This window comes from Sus scrofa, chromosome 10 (genome assembly GCF_054392235.1).
Source record: "Sus scrofa isolate SSC_HxYL_T2T_F1_AM1 chromosome 10, Sscrofa_HxYL_maternal_Yorkshire_Landrace_v2.0, whole genome shotgun sequence".
NCBI lineage: Eukaryota > Metazoa > Chordata > Mammalia > Artiodactyla > Suidae > Sus > Sus scrofa.
In genome coordinates, this window is record NC_139392.1 from 29,507,228 (window position 1) to 29,528,379 (window position 21,152).

At 47.4% G+C, this 21,152-nt stretch overlaps 1 protein-coding gene across 17 annotated transcripts in view; it reads right to left on the minus strand.

Annotated features, from left to right (window-relative positions):
- The window catches only part of LOC146398905 (uncharacterized), a 111,688-nt gene that overhangs the window by 34,888 nt on the left and 55,648 nt on the right, over positions 1–21,152 (minus strand). For 9 of the 17 annotated variants that reach the window (XM_084980762.1, XM_084980755.1, XM_084980756.1 and 6 more), the window contains 5 exons: positions 18,222–18,305; positions 5,515–5,705; positions 5,041–5,065; positions 2,796–2,843; positions 1,621–1,749 (listed from right to left, as the gene is read on the minus strand). In XM_084980762.1, coding sequence (XP_084836888.1) covers positions 1,621–1,749; positions 2,796–2,843; positions 5,041–5,056 — 193 coding nt within the window. In that variant the 5' untranslated portion in view covers positions 5,057–5,065; positions 5,515–5,705; positions 18,222–18,305. Of the gene's footprint in view, positions 1–1,620; positions 1,750–2,795; positions 2,844–3,926; positions 3,957–4,240; positions 5,066–5,514; positions 5,706–18,221; positions 18,444–21,152 lie in introns of those variants that run through there. The other 8 variants (XM_084980768.1, XM_084980767.1, XM_084980765.1 and 5 more) reach the window with 3 other exon arrangements.

Consider the following 21,152-nt stretch of genomic DNA (forward strand, 5'->3'; position numbering starts at 1 on the left):
CTTTTCTTTTCTTAGATACATAATGCTTCTCTTTGGAATACTTTGGCAATAGGAAACTCACGGGGAGAGCAGGCCTTCCCAATGCTATGTACTTTGCACCACTGTCCATAACAACTTTTCTCATCATAACTCATAGGACCTCTGCACCCATTCAGGAATGACTCCCCCTTCAGCCCTGCTGCCAGGTCTTGGCCATTTCTACTTTCCATCTCTGACACTCTGCCGAGTCTGGTTACCGCCTATATGTTGAGTTGCACGATATTTCCTTCTCTGTGCTGCCTGATTTCTCTATTTTTTTTTTCTATTGATACTTGTTGATTCTTAGGACCACACGCATGGCATATGGAGGTTCCCAGGCTAGGGGTCTAATAGGAGCCGTAGCTGCCATTTTATGTCAGAGCCACAGCAAGGCAGGATCCCAGCTGCATCTGCCACCTACACCACAGCTCACGGCATCACCAGATCCTTATCCCCCTGATTGTGGCCAGGGGTCAAACTCACAATCTCATGCTTCCTAATCGTTTTCACTGCTGGCACGCCATGATGGGAACTCCTCACTTTTGGTCAAACAGTACTTAGTTTTTTTTTTTGGATCATCCTCTTGGTATCCTATTTAAAATTTTACTTTTGTTTCCGGTAGAATACTGTTCTCTTCTGTTCACATATCGCATTTGATCTCTCTCCTGATCTCTTGTCATTTGTGATTGGTTTCATCTCTTTGCTGTTGGGAATAACGTCCTTCTACAGATGGGAGTGTACACGTTCTCTATGGTAACATACTGGGGCCTCCTAATATTTTGCATGTGTCCAACCTCAACTACTGGCACAGCCCAAAAACTGAATGTGAATGTAAATGGGGAACTTTTCATTAATTAAAATTATAGGAATCTTTTGCTGCTCAGTGTACCATGAGTTCCCCATTCAGTGCTGGACGTTGTCATTGGTGGAAATTGGAGGAATGGGTTAGAGGAGCTTTCTGTAATATCCACCATTTCTTGTTAATATAATCTTGTTCTAAATCATTTCTAGTATTGTTTTCAAATTGGGAAATGTGGTTCCATGCAGGGATCTATTACAACTGGAAATGTTAAATATCAGCAAATGTCATAAAATGAGTGAGGTCACCTTTGCTATTAACCAGGAACCAAATGTCGATTTTAAATGAATCATTATTTCCATAGTTGGGAAATTACCAACTGAGTTATTCAATTTATTTTTTGCTTTTTTTGTCATTTTGCCTTTTCTAGGCCTGCTTCCCTCAGCATATGGAGATTCCCAGGATACGGGTCTAATCAGAGTTGTAGTGGCCTACAGTGACCACTGCCACTGCAACTCAGGATCCGAGCCACATCTTCAACCTACACCATGGCTCACGGCAACCCTGGATCCTTAACCCACTGAGCAAGGCCAGAGATCAAACTCACAACCTCATGGTTCCTAGTCGGATTTATTAACCACTGCGCCACGATGGGAACTCCGAGTTAGTTCGTTTGAATTTGCATCATGGAATAAAAGAAAGATGTGGCGTAGCATTTGTAGAGTTTGTTCTGAAATTTGGAACACGGAATGAACTAGAATCATTGTTCAGGCCTGGATGTATTGAGTCAGGTTCCACAGTACCTTCATCTGGCTCATTGGCAGGGTGCACCCTGTTGTGTGGCCACCATGGGATTATTCCAGCCAAGGTGGTAAAGAACAAAATTGCCCTCAGACTCCTGAAGCAAGATCCTAGGTTTCCAAAGCAAGATTCTGGAAAATACATGACAACAGAGAGAACAAGTGACATCCTGATTGCAGAAGATAACAGGGAAATGACTAATAATTGACTCCCAGGCCAAGCCCTCAAAGCCCATAACACCCGGCCGCCCAGAAGAGCCTTCAGAATCCAAGTTCTACTTAGAAAGATCTTGCTCTTTGGGGTGCACTTCAAAACATTACCTCCCCACACAGGTTTCGTGTGAAAATGCCTCTGGGTAGCGGAGACAACCTAGATAATGACCATGCAGAATGGTCTGATGTCAATCCCATTGGTTGACTGATTGATTGTCACCACTCCCAGGGGATGCAGTGGTTCCCAACCCAGGCACTTGATTCTGCACCACGGAAGGGATCGAACACTCGATCTTTAGCCTCTAGGACACTAGGGAACTCCTCACATCCCCTGTAGAAGAAACACATGCCACAAAAGGAGATGTAGATCTGTCTGTGCCTCAGTTCCCTGTTCTGGGCATCCAACTCTGGGAACGCCCCTTCCCTCAGGACACACCGTGAGGACACAATAGGACAGGGAGGTCAGAAATCCCAAACATGCAGAGCCAGAGAGCTGCCTTCTCACCCACCACCTGACACTCACTCGACCAACTTGGTCTCCAGGGTCAAGGGCCTAGGAGAGCTTTGGGTGCCACCACTTCAGGTCCCTCAAGGCCAATAAAGGAAACCAAGTCAACAGCTCTTGTGCACTGGGCCCTCACGGTGCCAATCACAAAGCAAACTTGCACAACGGGCAGAGACCAAAGCAGGAAGGAGCAGCTTTGGGAGGGAAAATCGATTCTCCCTCTCAAAGAAAAGGAGAGAGGAATACAAACACAGCACAACAAAGACCAGGGACCCAAGTCTTCTTCGTGGTATCCATTTCACAGGGGAAAACACCACAGCAGAGTGCCACTCATTAGGCCACCCACCCACCCACCCGCCAAGTCCTATCCCACACTTCCTCCCTCTCCCGGCAGCAGGCGGAACCCAGGTGCTCCCAGGAACCCTCTCCCACTGGATCCCAGCTGCGTGCTCTTCCCTACCTGCAGCCTCCTCATCCTGGCGGCTGCTCAGGCTCTCCACCACTGAGTCTGTAGAAATACACCACGCGGGGAATTGAGTTAGAAAGAGTGACCCTCCCATTCCTCCTGCTTCCCTGAGGTGACTGCAGGTTACAGAGCATCACCCTGGGTTTTCCTCCAGGCTCCCAGACCTTCCCTCTGCTCCATGGACTGAGACCCTTCCACACAAGGTGAGCACAGATGCCAACATTCGAAGGACAGCAACGTGCTGAAGGAATGACCTTTCAACTTCTTCCTTCTATGGCCCTTTATAGCTCCTACCTCTAAACTGACACACCTGAAATTCCACCTCTACACACACTGAAAAGGGGATAGCTGAGTAAGCAATTGAACGGTGCTGTGTTTTATATGAATGGATTGCACTATTTATTACAGAATTCCATGAAGTATAAAGAGGTGATCTGCCAGTGACTGCCACATCAGGCATCGTGTTCAGGGTGGAGATTCAAAGATGAGCAAGATATGACCTCCCCTCCCCGGACATGCTTTACTGCAGACCAGTTGGCTGGTCTGACCTGATCATTCATCTGTAGGTATCTCCTGTGCTCATGAACCTGTGCCAGGAATTCTGGGAGGCCCTGCAGACACCCAAAGAGAGATGGCAACGGTGACATTCTAGACCGATTCCTAGCAGAACCCACGGGTAAGCAGAGGTGCTGTGTATGGCCCACAACACCTGTGCTGCCATAATCAGAGCTCAGTGCAGAGGCAGTGAGGGACACGCCAATGTTTTCACGAGCCCGTCCTTCTCATGGTGCTGCTGGAGTAGCTGGAAAGCAGGCTCAGGGCTCTAAGAAAGGAAACAACTTTTACACTGAAAACTACAAAACATTGCTGAAAGAATTGAATAAGTCACAAAGAATTCAAATGACATTCCATGTTCACAGAGGGGAAGGAGGAGTGCCCATTGTGGCTCATCAGGAATGAACCCAACTAATATCCATGATGAAGCAGGTTCAATCCCTGGCTTCACTCAGTGGGTTAAGGGTCCAGTGTTGATTTGAGCTGTGGTGTAGGTCACAGACGTGTGTTGTAGGTGTGGATGTGGCTCTGGTGTAGTTTGGCATAAATAGCTCAGATTTGACCCCTCACCTGGGAACTTCATTATGTCATGAGCAAGGCCTGAAAAATACAGAAAAATAAAAAAAATAGATTGGAAGACGGAATATCATTGACATTTCATACTACATGAAAAAACAGCAGGTACACTACAACACATATCAAAATCTCAATATCATTTCTTTTGGTCTTTTTAGGGCCTCGCTTGAGGCATTTGGAGGTTCCTAGGCTAGGAGCTGAATCAGAGCTACAGCTGCTTGCCTATGCTACAGCAACAGCAACTTGGGATCTGAGCCATGTCTGCAACCTACACCGTGGCTGAGGGAAGAGTCAGATCCTTAACCCACTGAGCAAGGCCAAGGGTCGAACCCGTGTCCTCATAGGTACTGGTCAGGTTCATGAGCTCTGAGCCTCAACAGGAACTCGCTGGAGGACATCACTTCAAGTGAAGCCAGTCAGACACAGAAGGACAAAGACTCTCTGATGTCATGCACATGAGGTGTCTGAAAGACCACTCCTGAGCAGAGGCTGGAAGGGTGGCTGCCCCGAGTGGGCAGGAGGTGCGGGGGGAGCACAGCGTTCACAACACTCCTCGGGACACTTACAACCTCAAGAGGCTCGAGTTCACGGCACATGTTTGAAACAACAGCATGAAAGTCTGCACCAAGCAGAGGGGGAAGAAAAGAGGAAACGAAAGACCAACAGAGGAAGGAAAGCCTTTTCCCCAAACCTTGCTCCCAGCGGGTGCAGGGAGAATGAGGGAATGGACAGTTAGCCTGCGGTCATCATGAGACTGTTCAACGAGAAACTGGACAGCTATGTGGTGCTAAGGCACAAGTGACTCCCCACAAAACACACCCACTCACACTGGTTCACAATCACACCAACAGGCCCTCACACGCACACCCCCCAATGTTCCCGGACACCTACCCCCACCATACAAAGAGCCTCCTTTCCTCCAGGGACCCGAGGACTTGGGATGGCCCTTTTGTGGGAAGTCAGTCTCTTTCACCCCATCCTTCACCCCCTTTCCCAGGAGGAACCCAGAATCAGGGTGTCTCTGCAACCAAAGGGGCAGGAAAGCACCCCCCGCCCTTCCTCAACACCTGGACTTCTCCTCAGCAGAGCCGGGTTCAAGAATACTTACGGCTTTCATCATCCATCCCGTCCACCTGTGATGAGAGAAAAGAAAACCCTGTGAGTGTCACAGCATCCTCTGCACTGTGGCCACAGGTCTTCCTGTTGTTGCGGACCGCAGGCACACAGACAGAAGGCAGAGTTGAGTCTGTTTCCCCAAAAGAAGACAGCAAAGACACCGGTGGAAAAGGCACCAGCTTTTCAAGGAAGATCTCTCAAGGCCATGTTCATTTAAGAAAATTTTGGTCTTCTTCAAAGAAAAATGCTCCCTACCATACACTGCAGAACTGATAGGGTCACTTTTGCCAATGCCCCTTGCAAGGAGTTATTGGTTGGTACCAAACTTTGACTCAACATCCCTTCAAAGAGGAATCTGCATATATCCTCTATAATGGACTTCCTCCGATTTCCATTTCTGAAGTAGGCACATCCAAGAAGAAAGGAGGCACCTTTTTAAATCTCAGATCATGAAAAGTGAGCTTACCTTGGGGGCAGTCTGGGCTTCTTGCTCGGCCCTGTCGCTGGCTGGGGACTCCTCCTCGTTATTTCCACTTGTTGTGGCCTCCTCCTCCACCTTGTTATTGGGCGAGCCTTCCTCCTCCTCATTTTCCCCGGCTGGGGCCTCCTCTTCGGTCTTCTCACTCCCACTGGCCTCCACAACATTGTCGTGTGTTTCTAGGGGGACACACAGTCACTGTCAGCAAGGCAGTGATGCTGATCAGGAGGTACTCTGGGTGCCACACCTGACTGGACATGGGCTGGGAGTCAAGGGGTGGGGGTGGGATGAAGCACGGATGGAGCTTCTCTTGGCCCATCCTCCCGGGTAAACGTTTTGAAGGACGGCAGAGAGCACCTTGAAAGACCTGAGAAAGGGAGCCTCTGCCTCTCTTGCTAAAGGGAACCTCTCCGTGGCATATTCTCCATCTGAGAAATGGCCAACACGAGCATGCAGGCTCTGCTGCCATGACAGAGTCTCGTGAATCCTCCTGCCCATTTTCCTCTCCAGCCACATTCCTCCATCTTCTGAAATGCCAGGAGATCATTTCAGCTTCCCTACTCTTCCCACAGGGTGCTCCTGTGTTCACACGCCATCCTCTGGGATGTTTCACCTCTTTTCTTTTCTTAGATACATAATGCTTCTCTTTGGAATACTTTGGCAATAGGAAATTCAGGGGTCGGGCATGCCTTCCCAAGCCATGTACTTTGCACCACTGTCCATAACAACCTTTCTCATCATAACTTATAGGACCTCTGCACCCATTCAGCAATGACTCCCCCTTCAGCCCTGCTGCCAAGTCTTAGCCCTCTCTACTTTCCACCTTTGACAATCTGCCTAATCTACTTACCGCCTATATGTTGAATTGTTCAATATTTCTTTTCCTGTGTCTGTCTGACTTCACTATTGTTAAAAGTGTGTTTCATTTTGGATCATCCATGTAGCAACATATTTAACATAATTACAATTTTTTCTCCGGTAGAATTTTATTCCTATGTGGATTCATACTGCCTTTGGTTTATCCACGGATCTCTTGTTAACATTTGGGATTGGTTTCATTGAATGACTACCTGCATAAGCTTGAGTCTTGGGGCTGGTTGGATCAAAAGAGGGGGTTTGAATAGCTCCACAGCAAGAGAGTATGGAAGAACATCATGGGAAGGAAGCTTTCCAGGTCATGTAGCGTCTCTCTCATCATCTCCTCTCATCCCCAAGTTGGCCCGGTTGCAGGCGAAGGGGGTGCAACCCAGAGAGTGTAAGCCTGATTTGACAGTAGAGGGCATTGAACTTTAGACTAACTTGCCAAGAATCACGGCAATGTTGAAGGATGGATGTGGGCCAAGAATGTAGTTGGTTCCTTGAGGACAGAAATCCCTGAACCCTGAAGGCCGGACACCTGCTCAGGGCCAAGACCATGCCCTGGACCCTTGAATCAAGAGATCTTCTCACTCTCCCACAAGTCCTCCCATCCCAAGGTTTTAGTGGGCAAGCTCTGATGCCTTCCCTGCAGGAGATGCTGAACCAAGACATCAGTCCAAACCCTTATCCAGCCCTTTGTCTCCATGCTTTAATCCCTGATCTGAATCCAACATTTTCCTCCAAACAAAGCCCCTCTGAAGGACCGAGGCTTTGCCCTGGCTCCGTGGATACTCCAACCCAGGCATTCTCCCCCAAATCTTCATGTCATCCACTGCATCACATTACACTTTCATGACAACCAGCTGACAACCTCCAGCGACTAGGGGTCTGTTTCACTCCCAAGATGGCTCAGAGCTTAGAACAGTCTCGACTGAATGCCAAGAATGAGCTTCCCTTCAGCTAATCATGCCTGGATAAGAGGTTCCTGGGAATTCACTCGGGAGGAGACCATCTGGGCCAGTGCTCTGACTGTTTAGTAAATTAAAATCTCTGACTGTCAATGTCTCACACAATTTTCTTTAAAAAATTGTTGTGATGAAAATACTGTTGACTGACAATGTTGTACCCCTTGCTGCTGTACAGCAATAGGAGTCTGAGCTCCTCCTCTGCAGCCTGGACCAAGGTCTGGCTGAGAATGAGCAGGAGCTCAAGTCATTCTTCACCCAAACCCAATCTGTACCCTGGAAACTCCTCATCCTTCTTCAGACCCTGCAGTGGCAGGGATAGTCTTCTATCCTCTAAAAGGGACCCTTTAGAGACTCTCAGCTTGAAGACCTGACCCTAAGTCTCCCTCTGTGGATCACCAGTCGGACCCTCCTTCCCTCAGTTACCAAATGGTCACCCCACGAACCTACCAGCACTGTGTGTTCTCAGCACACTACCAGCGAACAGCCAACTACCCAGGGAGCTTATCATCATCAACCCATGGAAATCCTACTTGAAAATCCAAGTTTCACTCCTTACAATCAATTTCTACATTTAAAATGCAATTATTGGGAGTTCCCGTTGTTGAGCAGTGGTTAACGAATCCAAATAGGAACCATGAGGTTGCAGGTTCGGTCCCTGCCCTTGCTCAGTGGGTTAAAGATCCGGCATTGCTCTGAGCTGTGGTGTAGGTTGCAGATATGGATTGGATCCCGAGTTGCTGTGGCTCTGGTGTAGGCTGGCGGCTACAGCTCCGATTCGACCCCTAGCCTGGGAACCTCCATATGCCGTGGCAGCAGCCCAAGAAATAGCAAAAGGGACAAAAAAAAATTGCAATTATGTGGCTTCAGACGTTGATATGTGCATTCAGAAGAGTGGAGCTATAAATGCCCATTTCCATCATGTGTATTGAAGAATGGAATCAGGGTCCCTCTGCACTGAATAAAGGCAGAGTAGGGTATTACCAGGGTTAGTGTGATGGGAGAAGGTTTGTACATGGGAAATAGGAAGGAGTATTGTATAAATTAAGAAAAAAATTGAGGCGCCCAACCAGGAAGAAATAATTAAAAATCTTAAGAGTAATACAAAATGGCTGTATAAGAGATTTACATCTCTGTACACAAATTGAAGTGGTGGAAATGAAAAAAAAAATCAGAGAACATTTTCCATCAGGGTAAACTATGCCATCTGATGGAACAGCCTTTAGATCAGTATCAACATACCTCCCCAACAACAGCTCAGGTTGCCCATCGTCCAACTCTTGAGGGGTGAAGGGGAGAGCCTCCCAGTTGTGGCCCAACACACACCTCTCCACTCACAGAGTGGCAGTTGGACCGCAGGACCCCATGGGTATCATCCTATTGCTGTGGCAACCAGTCAAGGCCTGGAACTTTCAGAGGGAAGGCAACTCTGCCCCCTCTGGGCCCACCTGCTCTGTCTAGACTAATGTGTCTTTCTACGGACAGGGATGGCAGTGCAGGGTCAACATGTTGTCTCAAAAAATGCATCCCAGAACCACACAGTGTTACTCTCTGCTTGAGAACACAAGACAGGTGAGAGAAAAAGACCCACATTCCAAATAGACCAGATACAGACAATAATTAAAGAGTGAGGAAGAACCAAACAGGAGAAGGCCTTTCCATGGGAAGGGGGCTTTATGGCTCAGGGAGAATGTCTCCTGTCACGTTCCCTGATCTGCACATCATGCCACTTTAGAGGAAGAGGGTTCAAAACAGGGGCTCGAACCCCTATCTTCCAGTGGACAGCACTGAAACTTAGAGCATCTTCTCAAGAGTCGCGCCAATCATGTGTGAGCAGATCTGGGACAAGAGTGCAGTTGGTTCCCTCAGGTCACACATCCCCCTGAACCACTGAAGCCTGCTTGGCGCTGAGATCATGCCCTGGACTCTTGCTTGAATCCAGAACTCCACTTTCTCTCTCTCTCTCTCTCTCTCTCTCTCTCTCTCTGTTGAATCCTGCTGCCCCCAAGATGTCCTGGGGTGATCCTGGAGAACATATCAGAGCCAGGAGAGCAGTCCAATTCTTTACCCAACATTTTGCCTCTATCTTCTGACCCACAACCCAAAATACAAACATTCATCCAAAAAGAGCTCCTCTGGAGGACTAGACAAACCCCAACTCGGCCCATCCTCCCCCAATCTTCCCTTGGCAGCCCTTCACAGTGACCAGCTGACCACCTCATGTGAACAGCGGTCTGCTTGGATCCCCAATTTGACTCAGGGATCAAAACACCTTCAAGTTCACATGACGGCTCTAGCAAGAATCAGCTTTCCTGCGGCAGACCACACCTGGATGATCAAGTCCTGTGGACTCACTGGGGAGGTGGCCATCCGGATGAGTGCCTGCTGGGGGGCGGGGTTAGGAAAGGAAATCTGTGACTCTCCAGGTCTCACTGACGTTGCATCAGAGCACCAGTCTGAGCAACCTTGACGAAGGTCTGGCTGACAATGGGCCAGAGTGCAAGTCTTCTGTCACCCAAACCCACTCTATACTCTGGACACTCCTCATCCTTCTCTAGACCTGAGAGTGGCAGGGACAGTGCTCCTCCTAGAGAGACCCCCTCCAGACCTCAGCTTGAAGACCCCACCCTGGGTCTCTCTGAGGATCACCAGAGAGACCTTCCTTCCTTTCCTTACCCAATGTTCACCCCACTAACCTGCTGGCACTGGCCCTTGTCACCACACTACCAGCTAACACCCAAAGAGCCAGTGGGCTAGTCCTCATCAACCCGGGGAAATCCAACCTGAAAAATCCCCGTTTCTTGCTCCATCGAAATTCCTCTGCCTTTGGACTGCTAGCATGTGCATTAAGACATCGACATGTACACTGAGAAGAGTGGCGCTGTAACGTCCCTCTTTTGAATGTCTACTGCAGGGCTGAAAGCGAGGGCCTCGTGCTTCGAAAAAGGCAGAGGGGCATGTTTGCCGTCTCTGTGCTCTGGGAGAACGTGTTTCAAACTGCCACGAGACACGAGTCTTTTCTCACATTTAGGAAAATACTTGAGGCAGTTGGCTCACTCGGAGCATTAAGATATACCTTAGTCATACAGCAAGCCTGTATAACAGACCTATGGCTTGAGAGACTGATGAGACTGGTGGCAATGGAGATAAAGATGGAGATAATATGTTTAGTCAAAATGAACCACCCATCTGAGGAAACAGCCTTTAGAACAGTAGCAACATACCTCCGCAACAACAGCTAAGGTTGCCCATCGTCTGACACTTGAGCAGTGAAGGGGAGAGCCTCCCAGCTGTGGCCAACACACACGTCTCTTCTCACAGACTGGCAGTTGAACCACAAGGCTCCGTGGGCAGCATTCCATTGCCGTGGAAACTGGTCAGAGGCCTGGAACTTTCAGAGGGAAGGCAACTCTGCCCCCTCTGGGTCCACCTGCTCTATATAGCCTAGTGGCCGTTTCCCTGGACAGGGTCAACATTTTATTTCAAAAACTGCATCCTACAATCAAACAGTATTACTCTCTGTTTTGAAAAGACATTACTGGAGAGAAAAAGACCTCCCCAAATATAATGGGTCTTCAACGTTTAGGGGAATTGCAAAATCCTACCATGGTGAGATTTAAAAGGGCTCCCATTTTTTGATGGAAATACCATTTCCACTCATTTCTGGTAGTTGAGGCACCAGACATTTTTACACTCCATAGGTAACATTTGTCCAGAAGAAAAGGAGTAGTTATAGAAATTAAATTGTAAAATGCCACACACTAAGCATATGCTCATCAAGTTGCAAAAGTCTTCACTCAATGACCGTGTGTAGAATTTTTCTCTGGATGCAACAATCTGTACACTTCATTATCTTTCCACTGGTTCTTCATTAACAGTGTCCCTGTCATTGTATACGTACAAAACTTACTATGCCTTGAACAGTTAGGAAACAAGGACTCACCCTACTTTCAACAGTGGGTTGCCTTAAAACACATATCTCATAATTTTCTAAGCAACAAACTTTAGCTAACTCAAAGTTCTAGGATGAAATGTATTCTTCTCAAAATTCAACCCCTCATCACACCAGTGCCTGGGACAGTGTCATGAAATCTGGCTCGAGAGCAAACTGAGCACCAGCCCACATGGAACATGAGACAATTCCTGGAGAAAACTGAGAGCACTGCAATATTTCAAGCCAAGCAGGGAGGGTGTAAGGTATGGGAGGCTGTGAGAGACAACTCTGCCATGGCTGATTCTCCCCAAGTATCTAAAATTGAGAGACCAAATGCATCGCTCTTCTGATAGGACAACAAGGGAGATGGGAGTCCTCTTTTCCTCCCTGTATCTATGAGTCTGTTACTCTTTGGTGTGTTTGATCATTGGTTTTGGGTATTAGACTGCACAAATCAGGGACATCACATAGTATCCTGATTTGTCTGACTGTGGCCTTCAGCATAATACTTTCTAGGCTCACCCAAGGTGCAGCAAATGGCAAGAGGCCACTCTCTTTTCTGGCCGAATACCACTGCACTGCATATGGACACCACATCTTCTTGACTCATCCCTCAGTGGACACAGGCTGCTGCCATGACCTGGCTGGTCTACACATTATCACTCGCTGTTGTGAAAAGAAGTTATGTGAGAGAAAAAGTCTAAGGGACACTTCAGTGGACAGAGCTGCTCCTATCTTTTCAAATTAGGATGTTCGTTTTCATCAGAAGCCCTAGCAATGGATTTGCTGAATCTTATGAGAGTTTTGGTTCCGTTTTTTTTGGATGAAATTCCACAATTAAGATACACTACTGAGGTTCTCATCAAACAATACATCCTACCTCATTTTACCTCATGTGGTAGTTCATGGCGGTATTCCTTTTCTTTTCTTTACTACTGGATTCTATACAGGTAGAAAAATTCTCAGGGAACATGTTTTTAAACATGACCCTTAGGCATACTTTGCTGTAAGTAGGAATGAATTCTTCAAAGGGACACATATTTAACTTAAATTTATTTAAAAAGCAAACTTCAGGAGTTCCCGTCATGGCTCAGTGGTTAACAAATCCGACTAGGAACCATGAGGTTGTGGGTATGGTCCCTGGCCTTGCTCAGTGGGTTAATGATCTGGCGTTGTCATGAGCTGTGGTGTAGGTTGCAGATGTGCCTCGGATCCCGTGCTGCTGTGGCTCTGGCGTAGGCCAGGGGCTACAGCTCTGATGAGACCCCTAGCCTGTGAACCTCCATATGCTGTGGGAGTGGCCCAAAGAAATAGCATAAAGACAAAAAAAGAAATCCTATTTTTCACCTTCATATTCAGTCCCACAGAGGAAAACATGAACACACAGCCCCCTGACTCTCTGAGAAAAGGAAGCTGACCTGCTCAGCACTGGAGCTCATTCGCGGGTGCATCTCCATGGCTAGGAGGGAAATGGGCTCTGAGAAACAGCCTCCCCTTCCTGCTGACTGAGAGGAACCCCATTCCCACACTTCTGCTTGGCAAGGGCTGGTGTGTGTATAAGTATGGCAGTTGTGGACATGCTGCTCAGCTGTGGCTGTAGCAACACTGTCTGAAGCAAGGGAAAGGGAAGAAAGCAACCCAGAGAGGCTGCAAAGCCTTCCTGAGGACCAGGGCCCTAGATCGGCCCCCTTAGTCCACATGGGAGAAAAGCCAGCTCTGGAACAATGGAGGAACTATGTTCGAAATTAAACATCAGGACACAAGGGCTTTCAAGCAGAGAGAACATGAAAAAATCAGGGCTTCGCACCCACCGCAGCTAGGCACCTTGTGTCCCAGACCGGTGCTTCCCCACTTCCCAGCAAAGAGAATCACAGCTGGGCCCCCACCACAACAGGAGGGTTCACACAGACCACAGAGGAGACACTCCTTGAGTGCCTGGCTCTTGTGGCCAAGTGGGATGGCGCCTCTGGGCCCTACAGGACAGCTCCCAAGTATATCCTCTCCTTCAAGACTGGGAGAGATGGCAAATGGACCTAATGCATGGAAACACACACAGAAAATTAGGCAAAATGAAACACAGGGATATCTTTCTAAAAAAAAAACAAAACAAACACAAGGCAAAATCACAGAATAAGAACAAAATGAAGTGGAAATAAGCCATCGACCTGAGAAAGAGTCAGAAGTCATGGACATAAAGATGCTTACTGAACTCAGAAGAAGGAATGAACACAAAGAGATCTTCAATGAAGAGACAGGAAGCAGAGGAAAGAACCAAAGAGAAGTTATTAATGAACTGAAAAACACACTCGAGGGCTTTGACAGCAGACTGGATGAAGGAGAATTAATCAGAGACCTGCCTGACAAAACAATGGAACTCAATCAGATAGAGAGGCAAAATGAAAAAAGAATTTTTAAAAAATTAGGCTACTTTAAAGGACCTATGGGATACCATCAAGCAGAATAACATTTGCATTACAGGGGTGGTTCCAGAAGAAGAGAAAGAGAACAGAACAGAAAAATTAATGGAAGAAATAATGCCTAAAATCTTCCATCATCTGGGAAGGGAAACAGAACTTGCTTGGCTGTGGTGTAGGCCTGCAGCTCTAGCTCTGATTAGACCCCTAACCTGGGAACCTCTGTATGATGTGGGTGCATTCCTAAAACTAAAACCGAAAAACAAAAAGGGTAAAAACCATATGATTATTTCCATAGATGCAAAGAAACCCATGAGATAAACTTCTACATCCACTTATGTTAAAGTCTCAACAAAGCAAGTATAAAGGGAATGGACCTCAATAAAGGCCATCAACTGCAAACCTACAGCTAACATTCCACTCAACTGTGACAAGCTGAACGCTTTTTCTCCTCTAAGATGATGAACAAGAGAAGGATGCCCACTCTTGCCCCTTTTATTCCACATAGGATTTGAAGTCCTACTAACAATTAGACAAGAAAAAGAAATAAAAGGAATCTGAATCATAAATGAAAAAAGTAAAAGTGTCCTTTTTGCCAATTACATGATACTATAATAGAAAATCCTACATACTCTAGCAAAAAACTGTTTGAATGAATACATTCAGTTATGTTTCAGTTTACATAATCAACGTACATATCAGTGGCATTTCTATACAATAATAACAAAACATCAAAAAGAGAAACAGGCGTTTCTGTCATGGTTCAATGGTTAAAAAACACAACAGTACCCATGAGGACACAGGTTCAATCCCTGGCCTTGCTCAGTGGGTGAAGGATCCTGTGTTGCCTTGAGCTGTGGTGTAGTTGCAGATGCAGCTCAGACCCCATGTGGCTGTGGTGTAGGCTGGTAGCTACAGCTCTGATTCAACCCCTAACCTGGAAACTTGTACATGCTGCAAGTGCAGCCCTAAAAACAAACAAAACAAAACAAAACCCCAAGAAGAGAAACAGACACGGAGTTCCTGTTGTGGCTCAGTGGTTAACGCATCTGACTAGGGACCATGCTGTTGTGGGTTCGATCCCTAGCCTCGCTCAGTGGGTTGAGGATCCTGAATTGCTGTGGCTCTGGTGTAGGCCCACAGCTACAGCTCTGATTAGACCCCTAGCCTGGGAACCTCCACAGAACAGATAAAAAGACAAAAAAAAAAAAAGAAAGAAAGAAATAGACAAGATGGCAGAGTAGGAGGACTCAAGCTCCCCTCCTCTCATGAAAACACCAAAATTACAACTATGTGCTGAATGACCATCAACAAAATAGACTGGAAACTACCAAGAACAAGATATCCTACACCCAAAGGCAATAAGGAGCCACACTGAGACAGCAGGAGGTGCTCATTCATGGTAGAAGTAATCCCATACCCCCTGCATGGGCAGCCCACAAACTGGAAAAGAACTCTATTTCAGAGGCTTTCCCACAGGAGACTTCTGAACCCCACAGCAGGTGCCTAAGCCAGGGAGTCTGGCACGGGAAGGAGGAGCCCCTGGGACATATGACATTGAAGGCCAGTGAGGCTTGTGTGCAAGAGCTCCACAGGACTGGGGGAGACAGAAACTCCACTCCTGGAGGGTGCACACAGGCTTTCATGTGCACTGGGTCCCAGGGCTAAGCAGGCACTCAAGAAGAATCTGGGTCAGAATGACCTGGCCAATCATGGAGGGTCTCCTGGGAAAGGAGGGGGTGACTGGGAAACACTGTAGGGCAGGACAGTCTAGGCAGAGGTCCCAGGAATAGTTGTTGGCATGAGCTCCCCTGGAGGTGGCCCTTTTGGAACAATCTGGTCCCACAAGTTAGGGCTGAGAAGCCCCAGGCCAAACAACAAACAGGCTGGGAACACAGACCCACTGATCAACAAACAGGTACCTAAAGTGCTCCACATCACACCCACAGACAAAGGTCCACCCCCTAGAGGGACAAGGCTCAGCTCCACCTACCAGTGGGCAGGCACCTGTCCCTCCCATCAGGAAGCTGGCCATAAACGCCTCTATTTTACCTACAAGAAGGCAGACACTAGAAGCAAGACAGGCTACACACCTCTAACCTACAAAAAGGAGATCATGCAAAAAGCATACAAAATGAGAAGGCAGAGAAATATGAACCAGATGAAGGAACAAGACAACCCCCACACCCACCTCCATGCAAAATGACTTTAGAATAATGATTGTGAAGAGGATCCAAGAGCTCAGACAAAAACTGGAGGCAAAGATCAACACATTACAAGAAAGACTAAACAAAGACATAGAAGATTTAAAACAGAAACAAACCAAAAAATCGTATTTATGATTGCATCAAAAATAAAGTACCTAGGAGTTCCCGTCAAGGCCCAGTGGTTAAGGAATCTGACTAGGAACCATGAGGTTGCAGGTTTGGTCCCTGCCCTTGCTCAGTGGGTTAACGATCTGGCGTTGCCATGAGCTGTGGTGTAGATTGCAGCCGCGGCTCAAATCCCGCATTGCTGTGGCTCTGGCATAGGCCGGTGGCTACAGTTCCGATTCGACCCCTAGCCTGGGAACCTCCATATGCCGTGGGAGCCGCCCAAAGAGATAGCAAAAAAAAAATAATAATAATAAAATAAAATAAATAAATAAATAGATAAAAATAAATAAAACGAAAGTAAAAGAAAAAACTAAAGTACCTAGAGATAAATTTAACCAGGCAAGGTAAAGACTTGTACACTCTAAACTATATGCTGTTGAGGAAAGAAATTAAAGGCACAAATTAATGGAAAGATATTTCATGTTTATGAGTGAATTCACATCATTCAAATGTCCAGATTACCAAAAGCAACAGAGACTCAATGCACTCTCCACCAAAATCCCAACTGCACATTGCACAGACCTAGGAGAAACCCTTCTAAAATTTGTATGGAACCACAATAGATCCCCATCAGCTACAACCATCTTGAGAAAGAGCAGCAAAGCTGGAAGGATTACATTTCGTGATTTCAAACTACACTACAAAGCTATAGATAGCAAAACAGATCAGGACTGGCACAAAAACAAAACAGACAGACCAGTGAAACAACACTGACAGCCCAGAAGGAAAACCAACACAGACACAGACAAGTCATTTCCAACAAAGGACCACAGAGCATACAATGGACAAGGGACAGTTTCTTCAATCAATGGTGCTGGAAGAACTGCACAGGCACATGCAAGGAATGGAACGAGACCCCTACCTTACAACACATCCCCAAATTAAAATGGACTAAAGACTCAAATGGAAGAAATGAAACCATACAATGTCTAGGAGAAAACATAGGTGGTAAGCACATGGACATCTGTCTGCTTACACTTGGCTCTGACCTCAAAGGCAAGTGATAGAAAGGGAAAATTAAACCAGCGGAATGGAGTTCCCATTGTGGCGCAGTGGTTAACGGATCTGACTAGGAACCATGAGGTCGTGGGTTTGATCCCTGGCCTTGCTCAGTGGGTTAAGGATCTGGCGTTGCTGTGAGCTGTGGTGTAGGTCGCAGACACGGCTCAGATCTGGCATTGCTGTGGCTGTGGTGTGGGCCAGCGGCTAGAGCTCCGATTCAACCCCTAGCCTGGGAACTTCCATATGCCCCAAGAGCGGCCCAAGAACGTGGCAAAAATACAAAAAATCTGCTATTGTTACTACGGTGCCATGGGGCGCTGCTGGTTCCGTCCCTTACCTGGGAACTTCTGTGTGCCTTGGGTGTGGCACAAAACAAACAAAAAACAAACAAACAAAAAACTGGGGCAGAGGATCTGAATAGACATTTTCCAAAGAAAACAGAAAATGGCCAACAGGCTTATGACAAGAGGTTAAACCACACTAATGGAACTACAAACCAAAACCACAATAATGTTTCAACCTCATCCCTTAGAGAATGGTTATTATAAACACACACACACACAAGCAATAAATGTTGGAGAGCATGTGGAGAAAAAGGAACATTACTGGTGCAGCCACAGTGGAAAACAGCATGAGATTGCTCAAAAAATTAAAATCAGAACTACAGTGTGACCCAGCAATTCCACTTCTGGCAATTTATCGAAAACACTCGCTTGACGATCATACGCACCTCTATTTCATCACAACAGAGTTACAATCACCAGGACAAGAAAACAACCCAAGCATCTACAGAAGGATGAGCCAAGAAAGATGTGGTATATATCCATCTGCATTTCAGGGAAACATGGAATACTTTTGAGTAGGTCTCAAATATTGCATGAGGCATCCGTATACTTAAAATATATCTGTTGTTTATCTGAAATGCCAATGTAACTGGGCCTATCTTGTTCTTATCTGTTAAACCTGGGGACAGTCCAATGAACGTGAATGAGAATGGTCAGGGCAGAGATCATCACAGGGTGTCTGGGCTGCTGTGAGGAAAGACTTCAGAGAGCTGGGAAGACAACTGAGTCTTAAGCCGAGAACTCTGTGGGCTCTTCCACTCCTTGCAGAAATTCACAACACACCATCATTACTTGTGACTTACCTTTTGGATGGATCCATGTTTTGTCTGCAGAATAGATCCTAGGTTGCTTGAAGACAGGAACGAGGTGTGTGTTCCCCACTCCACCTAGGACCAACAGGCACACCAAAGGCATGTTAGTAAATCACCGCAGGAACTGAGTCAAAGGGTTTTATCTTCCCAAAGAGTAAAACCATTCTGTTTGGGAAATCACTGTTAACGGCTATTTTCTTTCTTTCAACAATGCAGCCAAGAATCCAGTCTGGAGTTTTTGCAGGCAAATTAGTAATACAGACATGCATTGTCTGTGGTGCAGTAAGTGTCCATGGTAGTGATGTCATGGGCACATTTCAGGTTTTTGAAAGTTGGATGTAGGAGATGGGATTAAGATGGCGGAAGAGGACTGGAGCTCAACTTCTCTCCTAAAAACAACAAAAGTCACGACTAAAGGCTGAGCAATCTTCACCCAAATGGACCAGAAACCTTCAAAAAGACATCCTACTCCGGAAGAGAAAGAGGAGGCCACATCAAGAGGTAGGAGGGATGATTTTGTGATACAAACAACCCCATACCTCCCAGGTGGGAAGCCCCCCAGACTGGAAACTAACTGGTTCACAGAGACCTACAGGAGTGAGAGTTCTGAGCCCCACATCAAATCCTCACATGCAGGGATCTGGCACTGGGAGAAAGAGCCCCAGAGCATCTGGCATTGAAGGCCAGTGGGGCATGTGTGCAGGAACTCCACGGGACTGGGGGAAAAGGAGACCCCACTCTTAAAAGGCGCACACAGACTTTCACGTGCACCGAGTCCCAGGGCAAAGCAAAGTCTCCATAGGAATCTGGTCAAAACTGAATGCAGTTCTTGGAGAACATCCTGGGAAAACAGGGGTGAATGTGGCTTGTTGCGAGGGAGGGACATTGGGAACAAAGCTCTCAGGAATATTCAGCAGCATGCCTTTCTCTGGAGGGTGGCCATTTTGGCAAAATCTGGCCCCACCAGTCAGTGCTGAGAAGCCCCAGGGCAAACAGCAATCCAGGTAGGATCACAGCCCCATCCCTCAGTAAACAAGCTGCCTAAAGAACCCTCAGGCACACAGACACCTCTAATCCCATCCAGAGACAAAGCCCCACCCACTAGAGGGAGGAGAATCAGAATCAGCCCCACGAACCGGTGGGCAGGCATCAGCCCTTCCCATCAGGAAGCCTACAGCAAGGCTCCATACCAACCTCAGCCACAAGGGGGGCAGACACCAGAAGGAACAGAGGCTACAATTCTATTCCCTGTCAAAAGGTCACTGCACCAAAAACCTATAAAAATGAAAAGACAGAGAACTATAACTCTGATGAGGGAGAAAGGAAAACCCCCAGAATATCAGCTAAGTGATGAGGAGAGTCTCAGCCTCTAGGAAAAAACTTTAGACGGTTGATGCTGAAGATGATGCAAGACATTGGAAATAAACTGGAGGCAAAGATGGGTAGTTAACAGGAAACACTGAGCAAAGAGATACAAGATATAAAACTCAAACAAGAAGAGATGCAAAATACAACAACTGAAATAAAAAATTCACGAGGAGCAGCTAACAGCAGGATACAGGAGGCAGAAGAATGAATAAACGAGGTGGAGGACAGATTAGTAGAAATTATGGGGGAGAGAGGACAAGATGGCAGAGGAGTAGGGGGACACGCTCACCCTTTCCCACAAACACAACAAAAAAAGCACATCTACAGAATAAATGACTTGCACAGAACAGCAACCAATCGCTGGCAGAGGAACCTAAACTCCAGTAACGGCAAGAAGTTCGTGACATTACTGGGCAGATCGGGAGAAAAGAGGAGAGTGAGAGAAGGTGAATCCGAGCGGGATGGGCGCTCCCGAAAGGGAACTGAGGAGGAGAAAGGGATCCCGCACGCTGGAAAGTCACCTCCACGGGGGGAAGATCAAACGAACCAGAGAAATCTCCAGATGCAGAGAAGAGAATAGCAGTAAGTCAGAGTACGGAAAAGCCGATCAAGAACCCAACGGACCATCTGAACTATGGGCACAGTCACCAAAAATTGAGATGCCTGGGTGGGGGCTGGGCACCAAGACCTCGGCTCCAGAGGTTAGTCCCAGGGCTGGGGGGGCAGGGCGGAGCGGAAACTGCTTGGAAGTCTAGAAACTTTTTGACCGGGCAGAGACTGCCTGGGAGACTAGAAAACAAAACTGTGGCAGAGGGAGGGAGCAATACTCTAGGGGCGGGGAAGTGGAAAGCTGCATCAGAGGGAACCTGGGAGAAGAGCCTGGTCTGCGCCTGTGCTGGGGAGGGGAGAAAAGAAGGGGTGGGTCCCCATAGAATACCCCCCACACCACAGCAAGCTTACAGGCCCACTAGCTAGCAGAAAGCTGCGCTTCCCAGTGCTTCCCCCCCACCCCCACCACCCCCTATGCTCTCGCTGGACCTGGGGCTACCTGCCATCCAGGAGGGCTGGCCTCAACAATTGCCTGAAGCCTACCACCACAGGGGCTGTCCCTGCACAGGCCTGCTTGCCCTTTGGAGGGGCTACACTTCCGCAGAGCAGCACCAATCACCACCAGCCCCCGAGAAAAGGCCTGCAGCCCAGAAAAGCTAGAACAAGCCTAGCCAGGCTGTGAATAAGTCTGCCTAATTCTCAGATGGTTTTTCGGAGTCGGGCTGCCCTGGGGAGGAGCCTCTTGGATTTCCAGCGGCCCTGCTACCCGCCCAAGGCCCCAGGGGGTGCCAAGCTCTAGAGGATCAGCTGCATACCATCACCAGCCCTCAGAAAATATTCCACGGCAGTGACAAGGCAAACACTGCCCGGCCACTGAGGGTACAACTCCACCAGGAAAAAGAAAACAACAAGCAAGATGAAGAAGCTGAGAAACCACCCCCAGTCAAACCAACAGGAGAACTCACCTCAAACAGTCAACAATGAAACAGATCTCTGCAGACTGAC